At 36.9% G+C, this 24,646-nt stretch overlaps 1 protein-coding gene across 5 annotated transcripts in view; it reads right to left on the bottom strand.

Moving 5' to 3' along the window:
• Nucleotides 1-24,646, bottom strand: part of Ppp1r12a (protein phosphatase 1 regulatory subunit 12A) — a 109,517-nt gene that overhangs the window by 68,165 nt on the left and 16,706 nt on the right. For all 5 annotated transcript variants that reach the window (XM_076920161.1, XM_076920162.1, XM_076920160.1 and 2 more), the window contains exon 2: nt 1,376-1,506. In XM_076920161.1, coding sequence (XP_076776276.1) covers nt 1,376-1,506 — 131 coding nt within the window. The remainder of the gene's footprint in view (nt 1-1,375; nt 1,507-24,646) is intronic.

Here is a 24,646-nt window from a genome sequence, read left to right as displayed (position 1 = left end):
TTTGCAATAGCAGACAACGTCTCAGGTGGTACTGAGGAGAAAGTTCTATGCAATAGCTGACTCATAATTCTGACCCCAAAACTCAAGTAAAAAAAGGCAAATCTGGTGACCTGTGACTGTAATCCCAGCACTGGGAGTATACAGATGGGTCAACATCATTACCCTGGTGGCCAACCACGTCATCTACTCACCAACTTCCAGACCAGTGAAATGCCTTGCCTCAAAACACATGGTAGAAAGCATCTGATAAACAACACTAGAAGTTGTCCTCTGTCCTACACACACACACACACACACACACACACACACACACACACACGGCTTCCAGTTTATAGAGTAAAAAACAAACTCACGTCACAGAAAAAGATATGCAAGCCTCTAACAGATGTAGTGCAGTTAGTGGCAAATACAGCTGAAAGCTGAAGTAATATGAATCTTCAGCTTCTAGGCCTGGCTACTTTTTATTATGCTGTATCATATCCATGGAGAAAAAAAAGTACAGGAGATAACACAATGAAGGCTTACTAAAGCTATTTACAATAAATAGCCCCCTCTTAACTGAAGCTTCTTGTTCTGTAGTTTCAAAGCTGCTGTCAGCCGTGGTCTACAAATAGTTGGTTTTTTCCTTTTTTTATTCTTTCATATAACTTTTAAGAAAGCGTATTATAAAATAGTCTACTGTCACACTTCTTATTCATTTTATTGTGCTTATGTTATACTAACTAGTATTTGATAAGCTCTGATATAAGAAACAGATTATACAATAGTATACATAGTAATAAAAATAATTTAATGAAAATATATACAAAGTGTTTACGTTCCTATTTTAAATGTTTGACATAAAAGGAAGTTGGGAATACAATCATTCTCAGTAAATATTCTACAATCTATACTTCCAGATAATACTCTTAAGAAAAACTAGTGAAGTAAACTAATTGGAGAATTATGTATAACTCTCTCTATAGTCCCTAGAGCAATGTAACTTAGTTAAGAATTCTTCCTTTCCTCTGATATTTCATAATTATATAATATAGGTGTGCACAAGACTGTTAAATACTAATCCTGCATCATTCAAAAAGACTATAGCCATACTCAAAAGAAAATATAGAGAATGTATACATTACTAATTTTAACACAAAATTCAAAAGGCCACAGCAGTGAGAAACTCAATAGCTGTTTAACAAGGATTTTGTTTTGTTTTGAGACAGGGTTTCTCTGTGTAGTCTTGGCTGTTCTGGAACTCACAGATCCATCTGCCTCTGCCTCCTGAGTCCTGGGATTAATGGCACATGCCACCACTGACTGGCCATTACACAGGAGTTTTATAGAATCTAATTTTAATATCAGCATAAACTAAAACACATAACTGGCTTACTCTGCAATATCGAGATATCCACAGGAAGCAGCTGCATGGAGTGGTATCCAGCCTTCATTGTCAGGTTGATTGATATTTGCTCCATTTTCTACCAGAAACTTCACCATATCAACATTGTCATCAATGCAAGCCTGGAAAGAAATTAGAAACCATGACTAGAAAAAATTTGAATAGTCTGATTGTCAACAAAATAAAATTTTTGTTTTATATCTTTAAATATGCCCTATATAAATTAATCTGTAGCAATCATGATTGTACAGTCATTGAACAAGACAATGATACTATACTTTAAGAGTCCCTCCTTAAATATATGTAATAGTACTGCAGGTGACCAATCTTTATGCGAACCCAACCAGGAAAACCAATATAATTCACTAAAATGGAACAAAACAACACAATCAAGCCATACATGCTGGCACACACCTATAGACCTATTGGAAGATAAAGGTAAGTGAATACCAAAAAGGTTGAGGCCAGCCTCATCTACACAGTGAGTTCTAAGACACCTGGGTTACATAGCAAGACCTCACTCAACAACAACAAGAAGAAGGCAAATCTACTTAACAACCAACATAATACAATGAAGTACTAATATCATTACTATAGCAGTGATTTCTGAAAGATGATCTATTAGAAAATAGAAACCAAGATCCTTTCAGAAAATTAACAAATTTTTTTTTCAAAATAGTATCAATGTATTACTCTTCCTTGTACTTTACTGACAAGTACACTTGAAAATGCAAAAGTGAGTGATAAAAACAGATGTGCCTTAGGCACAAATCAAGGCAGTGGTGAATAAAACAAGTCACCTCTAATAACAGGCACTGCACTGACCAGTAAGGACTCAAGGTATATTTTTGAAGATGCTCTTAATTATAACTGTCCTTGATAAGGCAGTAAAAAAGTGTAAATTATATAGACTCTCAACTCCTGAGTATATGTTTATCTAATATCCTATAGAATATCGTAGGAAGCATAGATTAGAGCACTTTTCCAGATATGATAGGTATCTGGAGAAGCATTTATACAAATGACAACTAGCTACTTTTCCAATGAATATTATTTTTACCTAAATGTTGCAGTGCGTATATGTTGAATTAGATTTCTGGCAATCCATTTTCTTGAACATGAATGAAATCAAAATCAGTCTTTTACTACATGAATACCAACTAACATCAATTAGACAAGCAAGTCCCACCCCACCCAGGCACATCCTAGGCTCCAGCCTACAAGGAGTATCATTAATAGCGTCAGGGATTGGTTCTTGCCCATGGAATGAGTCCCAACCTGGGCCAGTCACTGGTTGGCTACTCCCTCTACCTCTGCTCTATCCCTATCACTGTACATCCATCAGGAAGGACACATCCTGGGACGAAGGTATTCTGGATGGGTTGCTGTCCCAATCCTTTCACTGGGAGTCCTGCCTGGCCATAGACGGTAGCCACTTCAGGCATAAATCTAATAGAAGAGAAAGTGGGGAATAGACTTGAACTCACTGGTACAAGAGACAACTTCCTGAACAGAACATATAGCTCAAGCACTAAGATCAACAATAAATGGGACTTCATGAAACTGAAAAGCTTCTATAAGGCAAAGGACACTGGCAATAGGACAAAACAACAGCCTACAGATTGGGAAAATTCCTCACCAACCCTATACCAGACAGAGGGCTAATATCCAAAATATATAATGAATTAAAGAAGTTAGACAATCCAATTAAGAAATGGCATGTGGAGCTAAACAGAGAACTCTCAACAGAGGAATCTCTACTGGCTGAGAAGCACGCAAGCTGGTAGGAGTGCAAACTTGGACAACCACTTTGGAAATCAATTTGGTGTTTCCTCAGAAAATTGCCAATAGTTCTACCTGAAGACCCAGTTATACCATTCCTGGACATATACCCAAAAGATGCTCCACCATACCACAAAAACACTTGCTCAACTATGCTCATAGCAGCTTTATCAGAAACGGGATACAACTCAGATAGATGTCCCTCAATGGAAGAATGACTACAATTATTATAGTTTTTTTGAGACTTTAAATTGTCATTTCTAAGATATGACTCTGCAAATATTGATACAATCTGTAAGAGCTCGTTGACTTTTCATAACTTAAGAGTAAATAAGGAAGTCTGGAGAGGGGCTGGAGATGGCTCAGAGGTTAAGAGTTCTCGGCTGTTCTCACTGAGAAGCCAGATTCAGTTATCAGTACCCACACACTGAGGCTCACAATTACCTGAAACTCCAGTTCCAAGGAAATCCAAAGCTCTCTTCCAGCCTCTGGAGGAACCAGGTACACACATGGTATACATATATCCAGATAGGCAGACACTTGTACAAGTAAAGATTTAAGAATAAATCCCTTAAACACTAAGAATTCTTAGCAGTGTGTGGTGGCCTGTATCTATAATCTTGACACTGGAGAACCGAGAGGTAAGAGGATCATGAATAAAGCCAACCAGTACTACAAAGGGAGATCCTAGCTAGTTCTTCACCCTCAAAGTGTCTGCTTAGGAAGAGAAAGTATTTTCTGGGAATGAAAACAGAACAACAGAATGACTGAAATGGCAAAAAAAAAAGATCTGAAACCGGTAAAACACAAAGGCTTCTTTTCTATGATGTTTATAGTAAACTTTATTTTCTATGATGTTCATAGTAAACTTTATTATTGTTGACATCTCATTTAACATACTTTCATAGTAGCTTTGTGCCCTAAATAACCAGTAATATATATATATATATATGCGCGCGAGCACACGCGCACACACGCACGCACGCACGCACACACACACACACACACACACACACACACACACACACACACACACACCCTATACTTCACCATGATTTTTTTTCCCACCACATTATGAGCAGAACCATAAGGTTTGGGTTTCAGTGTCCCTAATGCTACTATCTAACATTTTATCCCTTGAGATTGTATCTGCTGATACAGAAAGTAGAAAACATCACTACACACAAATCAAGCCCATGAGGGTATTACTAGGCTCTTGGGCTGGATACTCGCCATCTCTAATAGGTTGTAATTGTAATGGTGGACCTATACTACAACCACTAAATTAAGTGTCATCTTGCTGTTGTGCTACTTAAGTAAAATGACAGAGCACTTAAATATGATGCACTTAGCAGAAATCTGAAGAACTTTTTTAAGTTCCTCATCAATGCAAGTTGAGACATGACAACCATGAATGGGTCTGTGTAAGTATTACTAAGTCCAAGCTTGCAATCAGTTTGGGGTGACTGATGTGAGATATGAGCTAGTCCTATATGGGAGAACTGTACAAGTATGTGACACTTCATAAGTGAGTCTTTGCTTAAATGTCCATTTTGATTGATTAATTAATTAATTATGCATGCATGCATGACTGAGTGTGTCTGTGTCTCTGTGTATACACCTGCAGAGGCCAGAAAAGAGTCAGATGCCCTGGACTGGGGTTATAAGCTGTTGTGAGCTACCTAATAAGCCGATGGAAAAATCTAGTTCCATGCGAGAGCAGCAGGCATCCCTAATTGTTCAGCAATGTCTCCAGGTCCTAAGCAATTACAAGTTAGTTTCAAGGATTTTCTCGTAGGGGATGGGATGGTGGTATCAGAAAATCGACTGCAAGGCCTCACACATGCTAGCAAGCAGTAGCACTGAGCTCCAAGTACCAGCAAATGTCAGCTTTCTGATAAGACCTTTTCTAGTCTCCAAAAAAAAAAAAAACAAATTCTTGCCCTACCATTTTACTCCACGCCATTTATATATAAAATATATAACAAAATATAAAACAAATGTTTGCTTAATTGCTCACCACCTATTTCTCCTACTACTAACACAAGGCTTGATACAAAACAAAACCAAAAAACCCCACTTTTTTTGTAGCCTAGTACTTCATATGGTATTTGACAGGTGAAAGGACACACTAAGTACAGACCTTACAAGACCTCAAAGGGTTTAGCAGCTTGAAGAAGTAGCCTGAGGAGAAAATGAAATTGGACACTAATACAGATGTCTCTGATTCCACAAATATGTTCTTTGTACACATAACACACTGCATTTTCAAACATGTCCCTAGTTCAATTTATTTCTCATCTATCTGTGGTCCTATAGATGCTAACACACTCCTAAGTCACCTAATATGTATTTGCTTTATAAGTAAAAACAATTTTGCTTTACTTGATACAGAAACAAGAAAAATGCTGTCAGTAGCATTTTTCTGAAGCAGAAAATAACGGGGGCGGGGGGGGGTGTAGAGATCAGGGAAGTGGCTCAGCTGGCGAAGTGCTGGTTGCACAAGCACACAAGCCTGAGTTTGGATCCTCAGGACTCACGTAAGAAGTCACCACAAAGATATGCACCTGGTCACAGTACCCAGAAAGTAGAGGTGGGAAGATCTCAGGGGTTGTAACCACTGAGCAGGTCACTGAGATCTTGTCTCATAAGGAAGGAGAACAGCAGAGAAGACACCCGGACATCAACCTCTGGCATCAACACACACCCACACCCATCCACCCACAATCATTTGGGACACTGGTATCTTAATACTTCAAGTCAAAGGACAAAGCTGACATTTATATAGCACTAAAATTCCCTATCATGTTAACATTCATATATACTCATGACTCCCCTCTCTGTAACAATTTATAAGACTTCATTTAAGGGTCTGAAGTACTCAGAATATATTCTAACACAAGAGACCATAAATTAATATGTAGTGGTTATTATTAATTTAAACGTGTATGTGTGTTTTGTGAGCACTGGTTAAAGGTAGAAAAGCTAGAGATTTGAGGACTACAGCTATGTAAAACATAGGACACAGCCATCAAAATAAAGAAGTGATAGAAAACTTTATCGTGTTAGGAAATACTTTACAGAATGCTATTTGGAAAGAACTAATGACCCATGTTGACTTATTGGAGATATTTCTAAACATTATATCCATTCCTTTCCCCCCCCCCCCCCCAAATTGACTTCACTTTTTCAACCTTGGTTAATTTTCAACTTTTTAAACCTTTAAAGCAGGCATGCCACGATCCCATCACCATCACCATCGCATATGGTCACCAGAAGCAGTACGGAGATGGAAGGCTAACTTCAACCTTTATATTCTAGGTATAGGCAGTAGCAGCAAATAACAGGAGTGGAACTAATGCAGAACATTAAGTTACTTAAGAAAAGACAAAAGAAAAGAAAAAGAAAAAAGAGCAGGTCTCACTTTGTAGCCTGGGTGGCCTGAAACTCCCTTTGTGGACATGCAGGCCTGACTAAACTCAGGGGCCCACCTACCTCTGTCTCCTTAAGTGCAGGAATTAAAAGCTTCTATTGAAACCTTGGGGAAAAAACTATAAAGGTTAATGAAAAGACTACAGGGCAAGAAAAGTCACTTATGGGGATGAAAACTGGAGTTCCAAGGTGCAGACTGAAGGAGAATATGATGATTTGATTAATTCTGACTCTATGAGCTTAGGTATCTGAACACCTATCCAGCATGCAAACTTTCAGGTCTGGCAATAAATATGAGCTAGAAGTAACAGAAAATTACCTAAACTGAAGTAATTATTTAAAATATTGAAATAATTTAAAATTTAAAATAATGAAATAAATGATGTAATCATAGCTTAATTAAAATAGACAATTAAAATAATGGGACTTGAAATCACTGAAGAATAAAAGTGACCAAAAAACCATAGAAGAGACTAAATTATGATCAACATATTCCACTTAGAATAAAGACATCTGTAGAGCTTTACTCAGTTAGCAAACCAAAATATTTTTAAAATAAACATAAAGAACTTGCAAATGAACACCCATCGCACACTAAAATTAACCTGAACCAAAGTCTAAACATCTCAATAAACTTCTATACAGTTAGATTAGCCATTTGGGTAGAATCTCATTTTCCTACAAGAGACCGTACAGCTGAGGTTAAAGTAAAACTAACTGGGTAACATCCTTGTATGTAACAAACAGTGTGAGGCAGATACGGTAACAGTAAGGGGGAGCAGGGTCCAGAATATTCTTATAAATATTTTATGGGGGAAAAAGATTTTTAAAGTAGCCATTTAACAAAGGCTACTTTTTAAAAAATTACCATATAGGAAATATATAGGAAATATCTGTTCTACAATAAATGAAGCTCTGCCATTTTAAAACATGTATATGTTTAACTCAATATAAAAAGTAGCAGCATAAATGTATAAAGCAAGTAAGGCTAAATTGTTTATTCTTTTATTCTATTCATAAGTTAAATGTTTTAACACAAATTAATGCTAAAAGCATTATCACAAACTTGTATTATATCTGCACCTCAAACTCAGGGTGTAAATTGTTCAAAGTGTTCTCCTGAGCGTTAAAACTACATGTAAGAAGCTGGCACGGCATGCTCATAAAAATACTGTTGCTAGAAGAATCGAGAGCTAACACATGCAGCACATTAAGAGACACATGACTTGCAGACTTAAAATACTTGACTAAATTTGGTCAGTTATTGAGCCATACAAGGTAAGAAACAGAATGAATCAAATATGTTTCCAAAATCTTAACAGACGTGGCTTAAGTTTTACTGACTGCACATCCAGTACAATTACCAACCGTCAGTGGCTATGGAGACGGTCGTCACCCTTTAATTCCAGGTCCAGGCAGTGTTAACTTGAGCTACAAATTTACTCAACAAACTCAAGTACCTAAGACTTCTGTTCTCATTGTCTTACACATGTGCATGGAAAAAGTTGGAAAGTTTGAAAGCAGAGAGAGTTGCATGAAGAGGCTACAGAAAAAGCTCAAAGCTCTAAAGACAAATTTTTTATCGACCCTGTTTAACTTTGATAATCACTAAACTGTACTGTTAAAATAGGTCAAAGCCAATGTGTTTAGCAATTACATAGTTTAATGAGGTAAAATCACAATTAAAAAACAATACTATTTGAAATAAATTCTAGTACTGTTATATTCCTTTTCACTATATAGTAAAATATTAAATTCTATTAAATTTTTCATTTTTTATTTTTTAACCCAATAAAAAATATTTTCCTCTTTAAATTATAAAACAATGTTAAGAGATGAAAAACTGTCCAATTTCCTTAGTACTACTAAAAATGATTTCTAAGTAAATGAGGAAGTTTAATGGTGTAATAAGAGCACCTTAGAGATTCCAAACCTCCTTCAAACAGACTCCTATGAGCTTAGTCATGCAAATTATGAGGAAAAAAGCAAAGCAACTGGAAAACGGTAGTTGCATATGAACATAATTATAGCAATTTAGCATTAAAATTTAATTACCGGCAATAGTTAAAATGCTTATGCCCAATCATTAGCACCAGTTATTGGAATGTAAAAAGACAATGTGAAAACATAAACTCTATATGACTCTTATAAAGAATAAAGCTCTCCTGACAGAACAACAGTCTGGGGTATGCTAGAAACAGTCCAGCACCTGTGTGACACACAGTCTGTTTTAAGAGGAACTGAAATGTCAGTGTCCAAGTCATGGTTTCATTCTATTTTAAAGTGCAGTGAGACATTTCAAAAGAGGAATTGTGAGTTAGCCAACAAGGTCTCCAAGCTGCGTTCTTAACCAAGTACCATGTACCAAGTACCATGGTCTTCCACTAAGGATTGACAAATGAGCCAGTGTGGGAATCTAGAGAGGTCATCTCCACCTAACGATGAAAGCAAGGGGAGCTCTGAACTGCTGAAAGCTTCCTCGGCTTTTTTCTGTTCAACCCTTTAGTCAAGTGTATAGAATAAAAAAGTCTGCCCTTTAAAAGGCAGACAGCCAAATGATACAACCATCAGGACAGTAAGTCCAAAACAGTCACCATAATGATTAAGCCAAAAGAAACCCCTTGTTCAGAAAAGGAAAAGTCCAGCTTACATTTCCTAGAAACCATAGGAGACAACAGTGTCTGTCAAAAAAAAGATACTATAAATGTGTTAGCAGAAGGAACTAGAAATGGCAAATACAGACTATTAAAAAAAAAAGAAACATGACAGGAACATTTTACAAATCAAAACCTAAGTTTCTATGAAAAAAAGTAATGTAAGCATTGCTCAAACATTCACTCAGCACTATTTGAATAAGAATACCTCAACACCGGAAGAGACAAATATCCAAAGATTAAAACATGTTCAAATCCACTTACAGTTTTCTTCCATTTATTGATAAGGATCTAGAAAGCTAGAGTTGAACCTACATTTTCAGAAGGTAGGTATACTTTCATTTTGAGCAGTAGTAAGGAAACACCTTCAGAAACTTAAAATTCTTAGAACTATGAAATGAGTCAAATTTCAGAATTATTCTTTCACTAATAAAATTTCTAATTATGCACTCTGTACAATTCAAAGCATGCATTTTGTAGAGCCGAAGACTAGCACTAGAGGGCACATTCTCCTTGTTTTTCTTTATGCCTAGAGGATGGTACAAAAGACACAAGTGAATGCCACTAAAACACTAACCTCCTTAGTAAGTAGGTACTAAAGACCCAGTGATTAAGTATGTAGATAGAATTAGGTTCAGTACTGTCTGAGACATAGTGTCTTCTTACAGCCTCATATATTCAGTCTTTTAAACTATGGTTCCTAAAAACAAAAACTGCCTATACATTACATCATACCAAAAATATATTTTAATGATTTGCTTGCCAAGGGACTAAAAACCACTTAGTTCTGTCTTCAAGATACACATTTTTAATTAAGAAAAAGAAAACATATAAAGTTAAAAAAAAAGAGAAGAGAACAAAAACTACCATGTAATTTATAAAAAAAACAACAGACATGTCATTGTGAGACTGGAGCTGAGTTCAAGCAAACGGATGGTATGAAACAAATCTTAGCCCAGGCTCAGTACTGCTGGAGCACTATAGAAAGGCAGGAAGCAACTAAAAGCAGTCTTTTCTTTGCTAAAACCTATTTTAGCACTCACGACTACAAACTCAGCTACAAGAGTTTGTAAGTCAACTTTCCAACAAGAAAACAACATTAGTGTCAGGGAAGGAAATAAAAGTGTCTACTGTTTTATTCAAGCAATCAAAAGAAAAATAACACAGGCTAAAGAAGAATGTGTGGTCTAGTGACACAAGTCCTACCAAGGCCAATGTGGGGCTACAGAGTGTGTTCTAGACCAGGTTGGGTAAGCTATGAAAGCCTGTCTCAGAATGAGAACCGGGAATACAGCTCAGTGGTAGAACGTTTGCCTAGCATTCATTAAGCCCTGGTTTCAATTCTTAACATAGCCAAAAATTATGCATCAAGATTGAATTCATGGCATTGATTTGACAAAAGTCTGAATACATATCAAATTATTAATTAACTGACATCCTTAAACCACTAAGTTTTTTTTCCAAAACGTCTTCTATCTAGTGAGAACATAAAAGGTTTTATAGCTTTCAAAACAAATAGATCATAGATTTTAATCATCTAATAGCTTCTAAATGCAATTCTTCAAAGTTCAGCAAACCATAAAAAACATGGTTTTCCTCCCCAATTCAACAGTTATCAAGTGTTGCCTGCTAGGAATACAATGGTGAAGAACACAGCCTAGATTTCTGAACTCAGGAAGAAACAACTAAATACAAAATAAAAAGAACTATTATAAATTATATAGACTAAAGTATTAACCTAGATTTGGGAGCACAGGGTATGGGGCGAAAAAAACTCTTTCATAATGGTCCCAGGTTTCCATCTTAAGGAGTTCTTAAATCTATAAGAGAAAATCTCACTGGCATTGTAAATTCTGACACCTGTGGTAACTGACCCAGAGGACAGACGACAAGGCATAAACAGCGTATTTAAAACACACTCAGACAAGTCTGCATCACGGTCCAGAAAAGACTGAACTTCTTCAAAATGGAGCAGGGGCTGGAGGGATGGTTCAGTGGTTAAGAGCACTGACTGCTATTCCAAATAACCCAAGTTCCATTACCAGAATCCACATGGCAGCTCACAACTGGCTGCCATTCCAGTTCTAGGGGCCCCTTGGGCACTAGACACATACATGGTGTACAGACATGCGTGTATCCGACAATAAACATACATATAAAAACCACAACAAAAGGAATCAGAAGCTTATCTTAAAGAAAAGGAAATAAATAGACCAAGTATAGTGTTCTATGCAAACAAAGAAAATAAAAACAAAACTAAACAAACCTTTAAGGAGGCTAAGTGCTTCCTAGGGGCAAAGCTGAAGCCAATCTTTATTGAACCTTCCTTCCAAATAAACACCAACCTTTCTATTGCACTTCTGAATATGCTAGAAACTGTTCTAAGTACTTCACAAGCATTAAAAAACTTATCCCCATAGCAACCCAATATTTAAGAACTATTATCATTATGATCATTTAATAGCTGATAACTAGCAAGACTGAGATTGTAACTCACAAGTCTGGTTATATTACCTGTGTTTCTAACCAATAGGACATACAACTGACTAAACAGTAGCTGCAGCACAAGGCACAATAATACCCCTGACCAGTATGGTCCCAGCTATTATGAAGACTTCAAATGCATATGCCCTACCTTGACAAGGCAGTTCACTCTAGGAACGTATTCTGTACATGTTCACAAATGTGCAAAAAAAAAAAAAAAAAAAAGCATGCACAAAATTATCCATGAAAACCTAGTAAGTTTCAATAACTTTAAATACTTAATTTACAGACAGTCATAGCTTTGTCAACTTGATACAGACCTAAACACACCTAGAAAGAGAATCTCAACTGAAGAATCACTGCCATCCAAATGCTCTACAGGGACTGTCTTGGTTGCCAATTGATTTGGGAGGGCCTAGTCCATTATGAACCATTCCTAGGTGTAAGGCATTACCCCCCCCCCCCCCAAAAAAAATGTAGTGAAGCAAGACAGTAAGCAGCATTCCTCCAAGGACTTTAGTTCAGTTCACACCTCTAGGTTCCTACCTTGGTTTCCCCTTCAATCATGGACTGTGCTCAGTAAGGCAAATAAACCCGTTTCTCCCCTAAGTTGCTTCTGGTCATGGTGTTTATCACAACTAATAGAGAATCAAACTAGAACATACACTAATTGTCACCAATGAAGAACTAATTTATGGAGTAATTTGAAATAAATTCATAGATATTTTACCAAGTGAAAAGCATAAGTATAAACATGAGTGATGTTTCTAACCAGTGTTAAAAATAAAACCAAAATACTATATATTTATATATGTATTTTTTACATACTTTAAGTTATGCCTGAAAGAATACCAATAGGTTACAGTAGGGTATGGCTAGACCAACTGTAGGCCACACAAGGTGGTAGCAACTGTCACAGGAAGGAAAGCTTTATGGTAATACATAGAAGAGTGCTAATAACTTCCACACTTTCTGTTTCCCTCAGCAACTTAAAGGTTCCTCACTCAAGTGAGCTCCAATGATCCGTCACCCAGAGAACTGTGAGGAAAAGCCCATGTGGTGGCGCATACCCTAGATCCCACTGCTTGGGAGATGCAGGGGAGAAAATTAGGAACTTAAGTGACAACACTGGCTAACAATGAGTCTGAGGTCAACTTATATGAGACTGTTGCAAAAATTCAGAAGATGAACTGGAAAACTATATACCCTGTGTTTTTGCTGGTTTATTTCCCTTGAATTATTTGCTTGGCATTTAGTACAATTCTATCTGAGAGTTCTTGAGTCTGAAGTCCAAGAACAAGTCCTAGCCAGATCAGTAACTGGTAAGAACCTGGTGTCTCCCAAATACATGACAATTTTCTAGCTATATCCTCATATTTTGGGAGGACAAATAAACCTCTTTAGAACTCTTTATGGTTAAAATTTATCTTATTACAATGTTTCCTTAGTATATCTTCTTACTACCATAGGAAATCAGCTTGGTAATAAAGAAATTGGCATGGCTTGTAATTCTATCAATCACTTGGGAGATGGAGGCAGAAAGATCAGGAACTCAAAGTCATCCTCAGCTATGTAACACGTCTGAAACCAGCCTGGGCCTATTACAATGAGAAAAAAAGTTATAAAGAAAATAGCGCCGGGCGGTGGTGGCACACGCCTTTAATCCCAGCACTTGGGAGGCAGAGGCAGGCGGATTTCTGAGTTCGAGGCCAGCCTGGTCTACAGAGTGAGTTCCAGGACAGCCAGGACTACACGGAAAAACTCTGTCTCGAAAAAAAAAAAAAAAAAAAAAAAACAAAAAAAGAAAAAAAAAAAAAGAAAATAGCACCTGAAATTTAATTATTTCTTTATTCTTTATTTACTTTTTGCAAAATAAGTGCTTTTTGTTTAAAACAGAAAGTGTGGTATACATCCTTTTTAATTAAAACATACCAAAAAGATGGACTGGGTATCAGGACTATCTTGTACCTTATTGGTACAATTAGGAATAATTATGCTCTAGTTGCATTTTGAGAGAAAAGTTTTATTCTAACAAGAAGGGTGAAGCTAGGTGATGAGAGAGAAGGGGGGGCATGGAGGCAGACGTTCACATGTCTCCACCAGTCAAAGATAGTTGATATATCTAGGTTGGGTATTGGGTTACACTTCTGATTGAGCATTACCAAACTTATAAAGCCTTTGATTAACATTTTAAAAAAATGTATAAAAGCAAAAAGGAAAAGGGGGCATGGGATAGGGGTTTTCTAGAAAGGGGAAATGGGGAAAGGCGATGGCATCTGAAATGTAAATATATATATATATATATATATATATATATATATATATATATATATATATATATACCAAAAAATGTTTCTGTAGAAGGACTCTGAAATATTTCCTGATAGCAATTATAGATAATATTTAATCATAACTACTGTTGCATTTTAGTATCATAGGATCTAGATCAATGCTGAAAAATGGCTATAACACCTAAGAATACTTAGAAATGAATTCCAAAACATCACTCTCCAGAAACTTATCTGCATTACTATATAGTAAAGGAGCACTGCCAACTCTGAATCTCTCATACAGACAATAATCAACAATAAATTACAATTCATAATATCATAAAAATTTTCAATGTGGAGGGAGAAAAGCTTTGCATGTAAATTTTATATACCACTGACTACACAGAAGTTATTTTATCTGACCAATAGTCAATGATTACATAAATTCCAATATACATTGCCTATTTGAGGAGAAGTATCCTACTAAAAGTTTTAACACGTACAGGTTTCTCTGATAGAAAGTGACCATTATAAAACTTTGCTAAAATAACTAAAGTTATTAGACAAAACAAAGCCCAGTGCTGAAAACACAACAGAAGCATATTCTTAGGTTCTGTTAAGGTTTGGTATGGCTGGAGCATTTCCTCAAGAGTTCATGCCAGAGACTAATCCAGTGCTGACCAGTGCTGTAGCACCTTTGTAACAAGGTGTGATAGCTGGAGGAGATCCTCAAAGAAGATTCATCTAACTCTCTCTCCTACAAATTCCTGTAATTGGAGGTTCAAGAGAGAAACTAGTTCAATGGCAAAGGAGGAGGGGAAAAGAAGAAAGAACTGTTACCAAGAATTCCAATATTTTCGGTCCTCAGAATGAACCAAGGTAGCTAGAACTTGACATCATCTCTGGAGGAAGACACAAGATGTACATTCTTGGACTTCATCAGGTAATGGTTAAGAGCTGGTATATCCTCTAAATTGCTAAGTTAGAACTCAGCATTTGTCTTGAACGTCTTCTACAGCTTGAACAAACATCCTGGGACTGAATGTTTTCTGTAACATTATGAACACCCTTGACCTAAAACACTAACAATAGTGTTTTACTTACTTGTATCTGCTTCCTCTGCAGAATGATGCAGCTTCACCAGTAGCTGTATAAGCTGGCAATCTTTGTTACTTGTAACTCACCACGATCACGGAAATTGAAATTGTGTGTGTCATAGACTTGCTATGAGAGATGGGTTAATTATAAAGTCTTTAGTTTAACTGAGAGAGAATAACTTCCCTTTTCCTAAATAGAACTGTCAACTGATACTAAGAATTTTCAAAATATTAATTTACCTTAAAGGTCTAACTGAGTGATAGTAAGAATCAAAGAACTTATTCAACAGCATGCGGGCTGTGCTTCTGAATGCTTGCATCTTTTCATGTGTCCTCTATTCAGAAAGTAGCAACATTAGTACAGAAAGACTCCCAAGCAGCAACTTTATTTTTCAGCACTGTCAATACTGTGCCATGGAAAAATTCTAATTTCCCAGGTATGAGACACACACATACAATATATCCCTCTTGTTTACAAGACAAAAGAACCTAAACTGCTTTGCAATTTTATTTTTTAAATCAAATTATATAACCAATGCCATGTACCATTTGTTAATGTTAGTGTACCAGCATAACAATACTTCCACAAGAGGAACTCCTTCCCCCTCAGAGGACCACTGAGGCTCTTAGTGACTCGGCTACTGTGGTAATGAAGGCAGCCAAGGAGAGAGCACTGAAGACAAAGGGAAAGCCAGCCTGCCTTTTTTTTTTTTTTTTTTTTTTCTCTTTTTTGGAGTGGTGCCTTGCATTTTACTGAAAGTCTGAAAGCTAAGTCTTGACCATATAAGGTTCTGGGATTCCCAAGGAAGAAAAAGCAGGGGGTTAAAGTCAAAATTGAAAGCTTTAAAATACACGAACATAGGTGCCAAATTATCACGAGAGAGCTCAAATTTTTTGTTCCGGATTTTCTCACAATCCCAGCAACGTTACTGAAAACAAGCAAGCAAACAAACAAATTCACAATAAATATATAAAGCCAAGTACAGACAGATTAGGTTCAATCTCCTCTGGTGCAAATCTCCCTCCTTTACTACAAATACTTTCCTCATTTTAAAATCAAGCACAAAAGCGGAATTTACGTTTTCTCTATTAATTTTCTCTGGTATCAAAGATCATGGCTGATGTTATATATCTTGGATGCATGATTCTGTAAGTAACGGAAAGTTTATACTTCCATAGTTTAAATGACTCTGACAGTGTTGCTGGAAAGCACACTTGCTTTTAACAAGGGCTTGTTTTCCAGCCACCTTTCGGCTCCTATCTTTTCAGTGACCTCACAGCAGCTTATCTTCTGTTCTAGTTTATAGCTCTAAATTTACCAAACATTAAAAAAATGAAGCCTAAAGTAACAGTGCACAGAAACAGGTGAGGCCATCCTCATAATACAATCATCCTTGTGCCTAAGCAATGTGAAAATTCTTTTTCAGTTCTATAATAATCTTCCCCACCCCTCATTTTATATTTTGGATCATAAAGTTTCCAACCCTGGAAGAAAGTTATTAGCAGAATGACAGCCTATAAAATCTAAAGGGGATAACCAAGGAATATAAAAACTGACTTCTGAAAAGACAATCAAACCAATAAATGGCTTTAGCCTTCCTTTCTTTGCAAGAAACTGACTTAGAAACTCACATAAAGTTATCTTTCCAGCCGATTTCAGACGTCCTATGGGAGAAGTAATCATACAAGGACCATAATGAGCGCCTTCCCACTACACCCTTTCCCATCTGACAGAGCCTTACTCTGCAGCCCACACTAAACATCCTCCTGCCTCAGCCACACGTGAACTAGAATCACAGGCATGTACACCCTGCCTGGTAACTGCATTATTTATAACTTATTTACAAATTTACATATAACTTATCTTTCATGAATAATAGGACAAAAAGAGGGGAAGGGATGTAAAAGAAGGCCATTTTACAAAACTTAGTCATGTATGCAACTTAACAATGTTAGCTCTAATACAAATAAAAATAACAGATGCAGCTATTCATGTTGATACAAAAGCATAAGAAAGATATGCAGGTGAGCTGAACACTTTAAAAAAAATATATTGTAATAAGGCATTTTTTTCCAGGAAAGTTCTTTAAAAATACCAAAATCAGTTTTTGTTCTTTTTTTTTTCTCTTTTTACTTTAATACATTGCTCTATCATTTATAATTTTTCAATAATTATTGGATATTAACCATTTCCTTAGGTACTGTACGACAGATACACAAAGACAAATTGTAAATAATGTTTCCAAACAGGAAGGAAGATAATCCTTCTTTAACATGGCAACTGCCACACTTCTTTGCAGGAGCTCAGAAAACTGACAACAGCTTAAGCAGTAATGGGACATCTATGAAATGCAATTTAAAGCTTAAAAAAAAATAGCAAAGGTTAAAAGAACTCCTTAAAGGGGGAAGAAAATAGCAGTCTGTCAGGCACTAAACAATATTGTCAAATGACCATGAGTTGAAAAATTAGCAAATTACTAGAAAGAATTAAGTAGATTTATATAAGAGAAGGCAAGAGGGAAGTTGTAATTCACTTTATAAACCATGCTAAAGAACCCTAAATTTAGTCTATACAACAAAAATTTTCAATTATGAATAAAATACAGGGATCTCTGAAAAAAATGAAAAAAAAAAACTCTCTTTAAAATTGGCTAAAATTATCTTATATTATTTAAATAAATGCCAACATAGACTTAGGTCTTTGTCACACGTGCTTTAAGCAAGATACAAATGAAAATTAACCTTGTTATCAATTTATCTGTAAAGAGGTCAGCTGGAGATATTTTACTAAAAACCAACCCTCCTCACTACAAACATGACGTTTTAACTAAAGCCAACTAACCGACTGTGTTCATATATTTTCCTTCCCCCAAACCTCAACTAGTAAAGCAAACATGTTGAATTGGAAATGAAGAGAAAAAGAGGCGTGAAGAATGCCTCTTACTGCTTGTGTTTATGAGTGGTGGATGACGGCCTCCTCTGAATTCCACTGGCCCGGGCACACAAATGGTATTCCGATAAATGCAGACAAAACACTCACATACAGAAAATACGAATAATAAATCCTTAAAATAAGCCTACTGTCTTCTTGTCTTGGGTAAATATAAAACACTGAATTCTGTACAGTGAACACTGACTCTCATAAGAAACTCCCTGACATTTTCCCAAAGTCACTGTATCAATTTACAACTTCATCCAGAGTTTTTCTGGCTCTCCATACTCACCAACGTCTGACAGCGGTCTGTCACGTCAGCCTTTTTGACTAGGTTACGTTCTTCCCTGTGGCTCTAGCTGGCACTGTGCTACACCTCTCATGTCATTCATTTTGTGTGCTGTTACTTCTGTACAGATCACATTAGCCATTTCTTCCTACATTTACAGTGAAGAGTTTTGCAAATCAAGCAAATTGTCAGTTGAACTGAATTATTTAGTAAAACATTTTTACTCTTTCTGAGTAAGCTGAGGGGTAGGGTTTCCCATAAGAAATATCTATGAACTAAGGCTACAGATGATAAAGGTTTAGCAACAACCTAGCAATTCTATCTTACTCTTTTCTGATTCCTTTCCCTAAAAAAACACTCTGATTTTTCACAATGGTGTCATGTCACACCCCCTACCTACTTACCTACCTCCCTGTCTACATTATAAAAGCACAAGGAAACAGAAGGTATGCTGTACACAAGAATGTCCCCCAGGATTTTTGCCTGCTTTGGTTATTGATGACTCTACGTGCTTACCACAATTTGAGTAAACATACACAATTTCAAAAATGCACTGTCAACAGATGGCAGTGTACTTAAATCCTGAATATGATGTCTTGCGAGCACAGTCTTTAAAAGGTCCAAAGATAATGTACACAAATCTATCCAAGATAGAGAACTGGGTTTCTGCCTATGATTCAGAAATGTTTTTCAGGAGTAATCTGTATAATCTGTAATGATTCACCTTAGGGACGTGGCTTCTGGGTGAGTACATTCTGAATTTTAACAGAAGTTGAGTATTTCTAAATAATGAGCAAGACCGTACTAAACAGGCCCAAACATCAGAGATGGCACATGCCACAGTACAGGGCTGCTGCCTGTTAAAACTTCTTAGCCTGGCTACTCATCTGGCTATCTATCTGTACATCTGTACAGATGAGTAGCCAGACTAAGAAGCGATGGAGAAATATGACTCTACCTACAATAAAGTCCATGACAGAAATATATACAAAAGAAAACTAAAATGTCTCTTGTAAAACTACCCCATACTGGGGGCTGGAGAGATTACTTGGCAGTTTAGAGTGCTTATTCTTTTATGCAGGAAATATGTTCAATTCCCAGCACCAACATGAAGTCTCACAACAATCTGTGACTCCAGTTCCAGAGGATCTGAGGCTTCTTCTGGCCTTCACAAGTACCAGGCATGCACATGGTACACATACATACACATAGGAAAAACACTCACATGTATGTATATATGTATGTATGTATATGTTATATGAAATATTTCACATATATGTAAAAAAAATAAGATCCATTTTTAAAAGTTTAAAATATTACCTTGATCATCAACATTAGGCAGTATCTTTTCCTTAGTTTCAGTAGAATTTTTCTCAACAGTAATATAACTAAAAAATAATATTTAACTTTAGAGCTACCCTCAAAGTTGAGGGTGGGGATTCAGAGGTTGAGGCATTTAGCCAACACTAACATCAAGTTAGGGGCTGGAGACATGGCTCAGTGGAAAAGAAGACTTGTTGCCCTTCGAGAGAACCTGAGTTCAGTAGCCATGCTCATGTCAGGTGGGCTCATACTTCATTGTAACTCCAGCCACAGTGCATCCAACATCCTCTGTGGCATCCACAGGCACATCTGACTCTGTGTGTGTGTGTACACAATGCGCACGTGTGCAAATTTGATTCACGTGTGCACACGGAATTAAACAAAACAAAAATTAAATCACATATTGTTATTTTTTAGAGAAAATAAAAACACGATAAAGCACATGCCTACAGATAAGCATACCTTCTTGTACTATGTACTCCTGCTAATGATAGACTTCATCTAATCTTATTACTGTATATAAAAATATTTATTCTTTAAAATACTAGAAGACTAATATAACTTAGAGTTGTATGGCTTGATACAACTTTCACAACATTTTTAATGGAGTGAACTCCACTATCAACCTAAAAAGAAACCAGACTACAACCGGCTATAGTAAATTTCTGAAAGAACAGAGTATTTTTTCATAATAACATGTCCAAAGGGCTGAAGAAATGATCAGTGGCTAAGAGCACTGGCTGCTCTTCCGGAGAACTGGGTTTGATTCCCAGCACCCACATGGCAGCTCATAGCCTGTTCTCTAGTTCTTCTGGCATCTGCAGGCACCAGGCACTCAAGTGCTGCCCAGACATACATAGAAGCAAAATGCTCATAAATATAAGATAAAAACAAAACAGTCTGAATAGGTCTTAGTGTGAAACGAGGAGTTTTTACAACAGTTACAGTACTAACCCATGGTTGGTTTTTCCAACAAAAGGCTTCCTCTAAACAATTTATCTTCGGAGCAATTAAAAAATTGCCTTTCCTGAAAATTCATTTCTACTTCCAGCAAGTAGTAGGTAAAGCTATATAATTAATTATTTCCTATCTTCAAAGAGCATATGTTTGTACTGCTATAAGCATCTCTGATCACTACCTTACCTAAACTAGTTCCACTTTATTCCATAATAGGAAAAGAACAGTTAATAATAGAGAAAAAAAAAAAAAAAAGCTTACAATTTTTTTTTTTGCTGCAACTCAGAACTGCTTTTCTTGCTAAATTTTGTTTTTATCTCCCTGTCATCCCCAGTCATGTAAAACGTAGAAGTTCTAAACTTGGAGTCAGATTATCCAAAAAAACAAACAAGCTTTTAGTAATGGAAAAACTGACAGAACATAAGAGCAAACAGAAAATCAGGTATAGAAGCCCATATACTGGAAACAGAGTGAAACAGGGGCTTTCACTAATGTAGCTCACATACCTCCTGATAAAAGCATCTTAAAAGACCGTCCTGGGACTGTAGAATGCTGGCATTAAGACCTGTGACTTGCTAGTTTTATGTTGTGCTTTAATCACTGTATGTTGACATTCTTCAGGGTAAAGGTATTGAGGGGCAAGGGCTAATGTTATAAAATTAACTGTAAACCAAGAAGCCCCGTTTCTTATCCAGTGCCACCTAATATGATAATTACGACGTTCTAGACCGGCAAAGGCAAAGCTGTGCCTTTTGAGTCTTTTGGCTCCTTGGGCAGTTTCTTGAACCGGCTAGCTCTTTGATTCAGTTTCAGGAGATAACGCACCAACTAAATCCTTTCTGGCCTATCAACTGTCCTACAATTAAGCCTGAGAATCCTGAGGCTACTACAGTGATAGAATCTGGTTCAAATAGTTGAAATGCACTACAGAAAGTGTTTAATTACTGTGTCCAAGTTCATCTCTGATCTCTGCAATACAGTAGTCATAACTGCACCTTACTTTGTTCACCGCAATAATGAAATAATCTGTACACAAGCTAAAACAATCTGTTACACGTTTAAACACGTAAAGATGCAGCTATTCGTTTTCACATTTAAGAATGTTAAGAACCTGCTATAATCGAAAACTTGACAACCTGAACGAAGACCACCTTCAATGCCATACTCATTAATACAAGAGGGGAAGAATGCCTTTTTAAACATTAAATGTACTTATCATGGGTGCTGATAAAAAGCAAACTTTATAAGATAGGAAAGGGGCTTAAATGAGTTGTCTAAGAAGACTGTACTCAGCTCACTAGTGATCCAGTTTAGTTACTCATGAGCTCTGGGTTTAAGAAAAGAGTATCTCAAAGAATAAGATGAAAAGCAATGAAGTGAAGGCAACCAATGATAACCTGTCTGCACACATTTGCTTCTCATGTCTGCCTACATTTCAACCTACATTTGGCAACTCGGAAATGTAATTTTACAGCATACCTTCATCTTTCATCTTATTATTTAAAACTCACTTCTGTAGGCTTGTAAGTGTTCTTGAGCTGCGTTGACTAAAATGCTAGCTAACACAGGGTCAAGAGTAAAAACCAGGGAGTCTGGATTGACACAGAACTATCTATCAAAAACTAACATACTGGCAGTGAGTCATGCAGGTGCTAGTTCATCTGGTCCTGGCTGCATCTCTGACAGACCTGTGTCATGTTAACAACAAAGGCAATATGAACTTATCCAAGTCCTTGGAGAAATAAAATCATACTTAGTTGGCAATATTTTCTCATTTGGATTTACAAACCTTGTCAAAAAAGAAGAGTGCAGAGCAGTGATTTGGCTCAGTGGGTCAAGTCCCTTACCCCTAAGCTGAAACTCAAACTCTGGGAACTCACAAAATGGAAGAAGAGAACCAACTCCCACAAGCTGTCCTCTAACCTCCAAAAATAGACTGTATGTGTGCACATACTACACACACACACACACACACACACACACACAGAGAGAGAGAGAGGGGGGGGGGTGAGGAAAGAGTAATATAAAAGTCTTTCTGAAAAGGTCAACAAACTTGTTTTAAAAAAAACTCAAATGAGCATCTAGTAACCAATACAATTTCTTCCAAAATGATCTGGGACACAGTGGATACCTGAATTTTACAGGTCATCTAAGACAAATACACATACAAAAATGTACATGCAAATGTCATACTATTGACTTCTTCCTATTCTTGCTCTAACTTTTATAACTTTTAAAAATTAGATGGCGACTGTAATATAATGAATTTCACCATTTTTCCCCTTTATTACCCTCCGTCACTCTCTCCTCTTGCTGAAACCCTTCTTCCCCAGGGACCTTCATCCCATTTTTCTATCTTTTTTGGGTGTGATCCACTGGGTTTAATTAATTAGTGGTTACTCGTACGAGCATAGATGGGGTTTATCTAGTAAAGCAGAGGCAATCTGTCAGGAACTACACCGGAAAGAGACTGACAACCCTTCTCTCATCAACCACTAACTGCTCAGTTAACTTGGAGAGGGGGTGGGGTATCATGAGCCCTTCTAATTTGTAAGTTTCAACATCATTCTTCAACAGTCTGGGTGTGTGGTGTACACAGGCTGGTAGAGAATGCCTTCTTCAATAGTTAATAGCTCTCTGCCTTATTTCTGAGACCCGATCTTTTCTGGGAACCTGGCTGACTAGTAAGCTCCAGGGATCCTCTTGCCTCTGCCTCCTCTGTGCAGACACATGCTGCCACACCCAGCCTTTTACTGACTTTTCTGCTCCTCTAAGAATCTGAACTCAGGACCTGAACTCTACAAGCATTTTCTGTCAGCACGTTCAAAAATGTTTTTCAACAATTCACATTATTCTGAGCTTTAATATCCCTAATAATTTAATAATTTTTAGATACCTGTAGCTATTTCCTAATCAATTCTTAAAATATATATTCATCACCAAATTCTTTTTACATTCATAGTTTGCAAAGCAAAAGCATTCACTGTATAAAAACTGCCTTACAAACTTTTCTTTTGTCTCCATCTCTTCTGCTGGGATTGTCCAAAATTCTAACATCAAATGAAATCTTTTAAAATCTGGTATCCTCTGAAAACTATCTGCCTTTTTAGTAATCAACTTATTTTTGAATTTTCCGAGTCTACCTGCTAACAGCTACAAAATATACATAATGCTATCTCTAAAAAAAAAAAAAATCCCTTCAAAGCTCCGCCCATCAAGCCTATCAAACTCCCAACCCTTTCCTCATGAAACAGAAGGGTGAAAGCACAATACAGAAATAAGCATGCACCACCAACACCATCCCCTTAACAAACTAGCAGACTGATACTCAGCAATTGTGTCCAAGTATCTGTAGAAGTAGCCATTTAGGCAGTTCCCCCTTGTCTAAACTGAATTTTAATACTTTGCTTGTAAAACTTTCAAAGACGGCATAATTTTAAAAATGTTTATTTCAGTCAGTGTTAACAGCTAAAATAATATCCACGTGCCGGGCGGTGGTGGCGCACGCCTTTAATCCCAGCGCTTGGGAGGCAGAGGCAGGCAGATTTCTGAGTTCGAGGCCAGCCTGGTCTACAGAGTGAGTTCCAGGACAGCCAGGGCTACACAGAGAAACCCTGTCTCAAAAAAAAAAAAAAAAAAAAAATCCACGTTTTGTCCTACACAAATGCTTTGCCTCCACATGGTATAACACTTATTGTTGTTGTTGTTATATCTTTTTTTAACAGTCCAGTCTTTATCCCCCCTCCTGGTCCACCCTCTGATTATTCCTCATTCCATAACCTCCATCCCCACCCCCTGTCTCCAAGAGGATGCCCTTAACCCACCTCCACCCCACTAGACCTCCCCACTCCCTGGGGCCTCAAGTCTCTCGAGGGTTTGGTGCGTCTTCTCTCACTGAGAACAGACCAAGCAGTCCTCTGCTGTATATGCATAACACTGTCTTTTAAGTAGTCTTTTTATACTAAAGTATTTCAAGAAAGGGTATTTTACAAATCATCAGTTCATTTCACACATGAAACAGACAGACACACACCTCCTATCT

Source organism: Arvicanthis niloticus, chromosome 22 (genome assembly GCF_011762505.2).
Source record: "Arvicanthis niloticus isolate mArvNil1 chromosome 22, mArvNil1.pat.X, whole genome shotgun sequence".
Lineage (NCBI taxonomy): Eukaryota > Metazoa > Chordata > Mammalia > Rodentia > Muridae > Arvicanthis > Arvicanthis niloticus.
The sequence above is the reverse complement of the archived record's forward strand: the minus strand, read 5'-3'. Positions and strand labels throughout refer to the sequence as shown.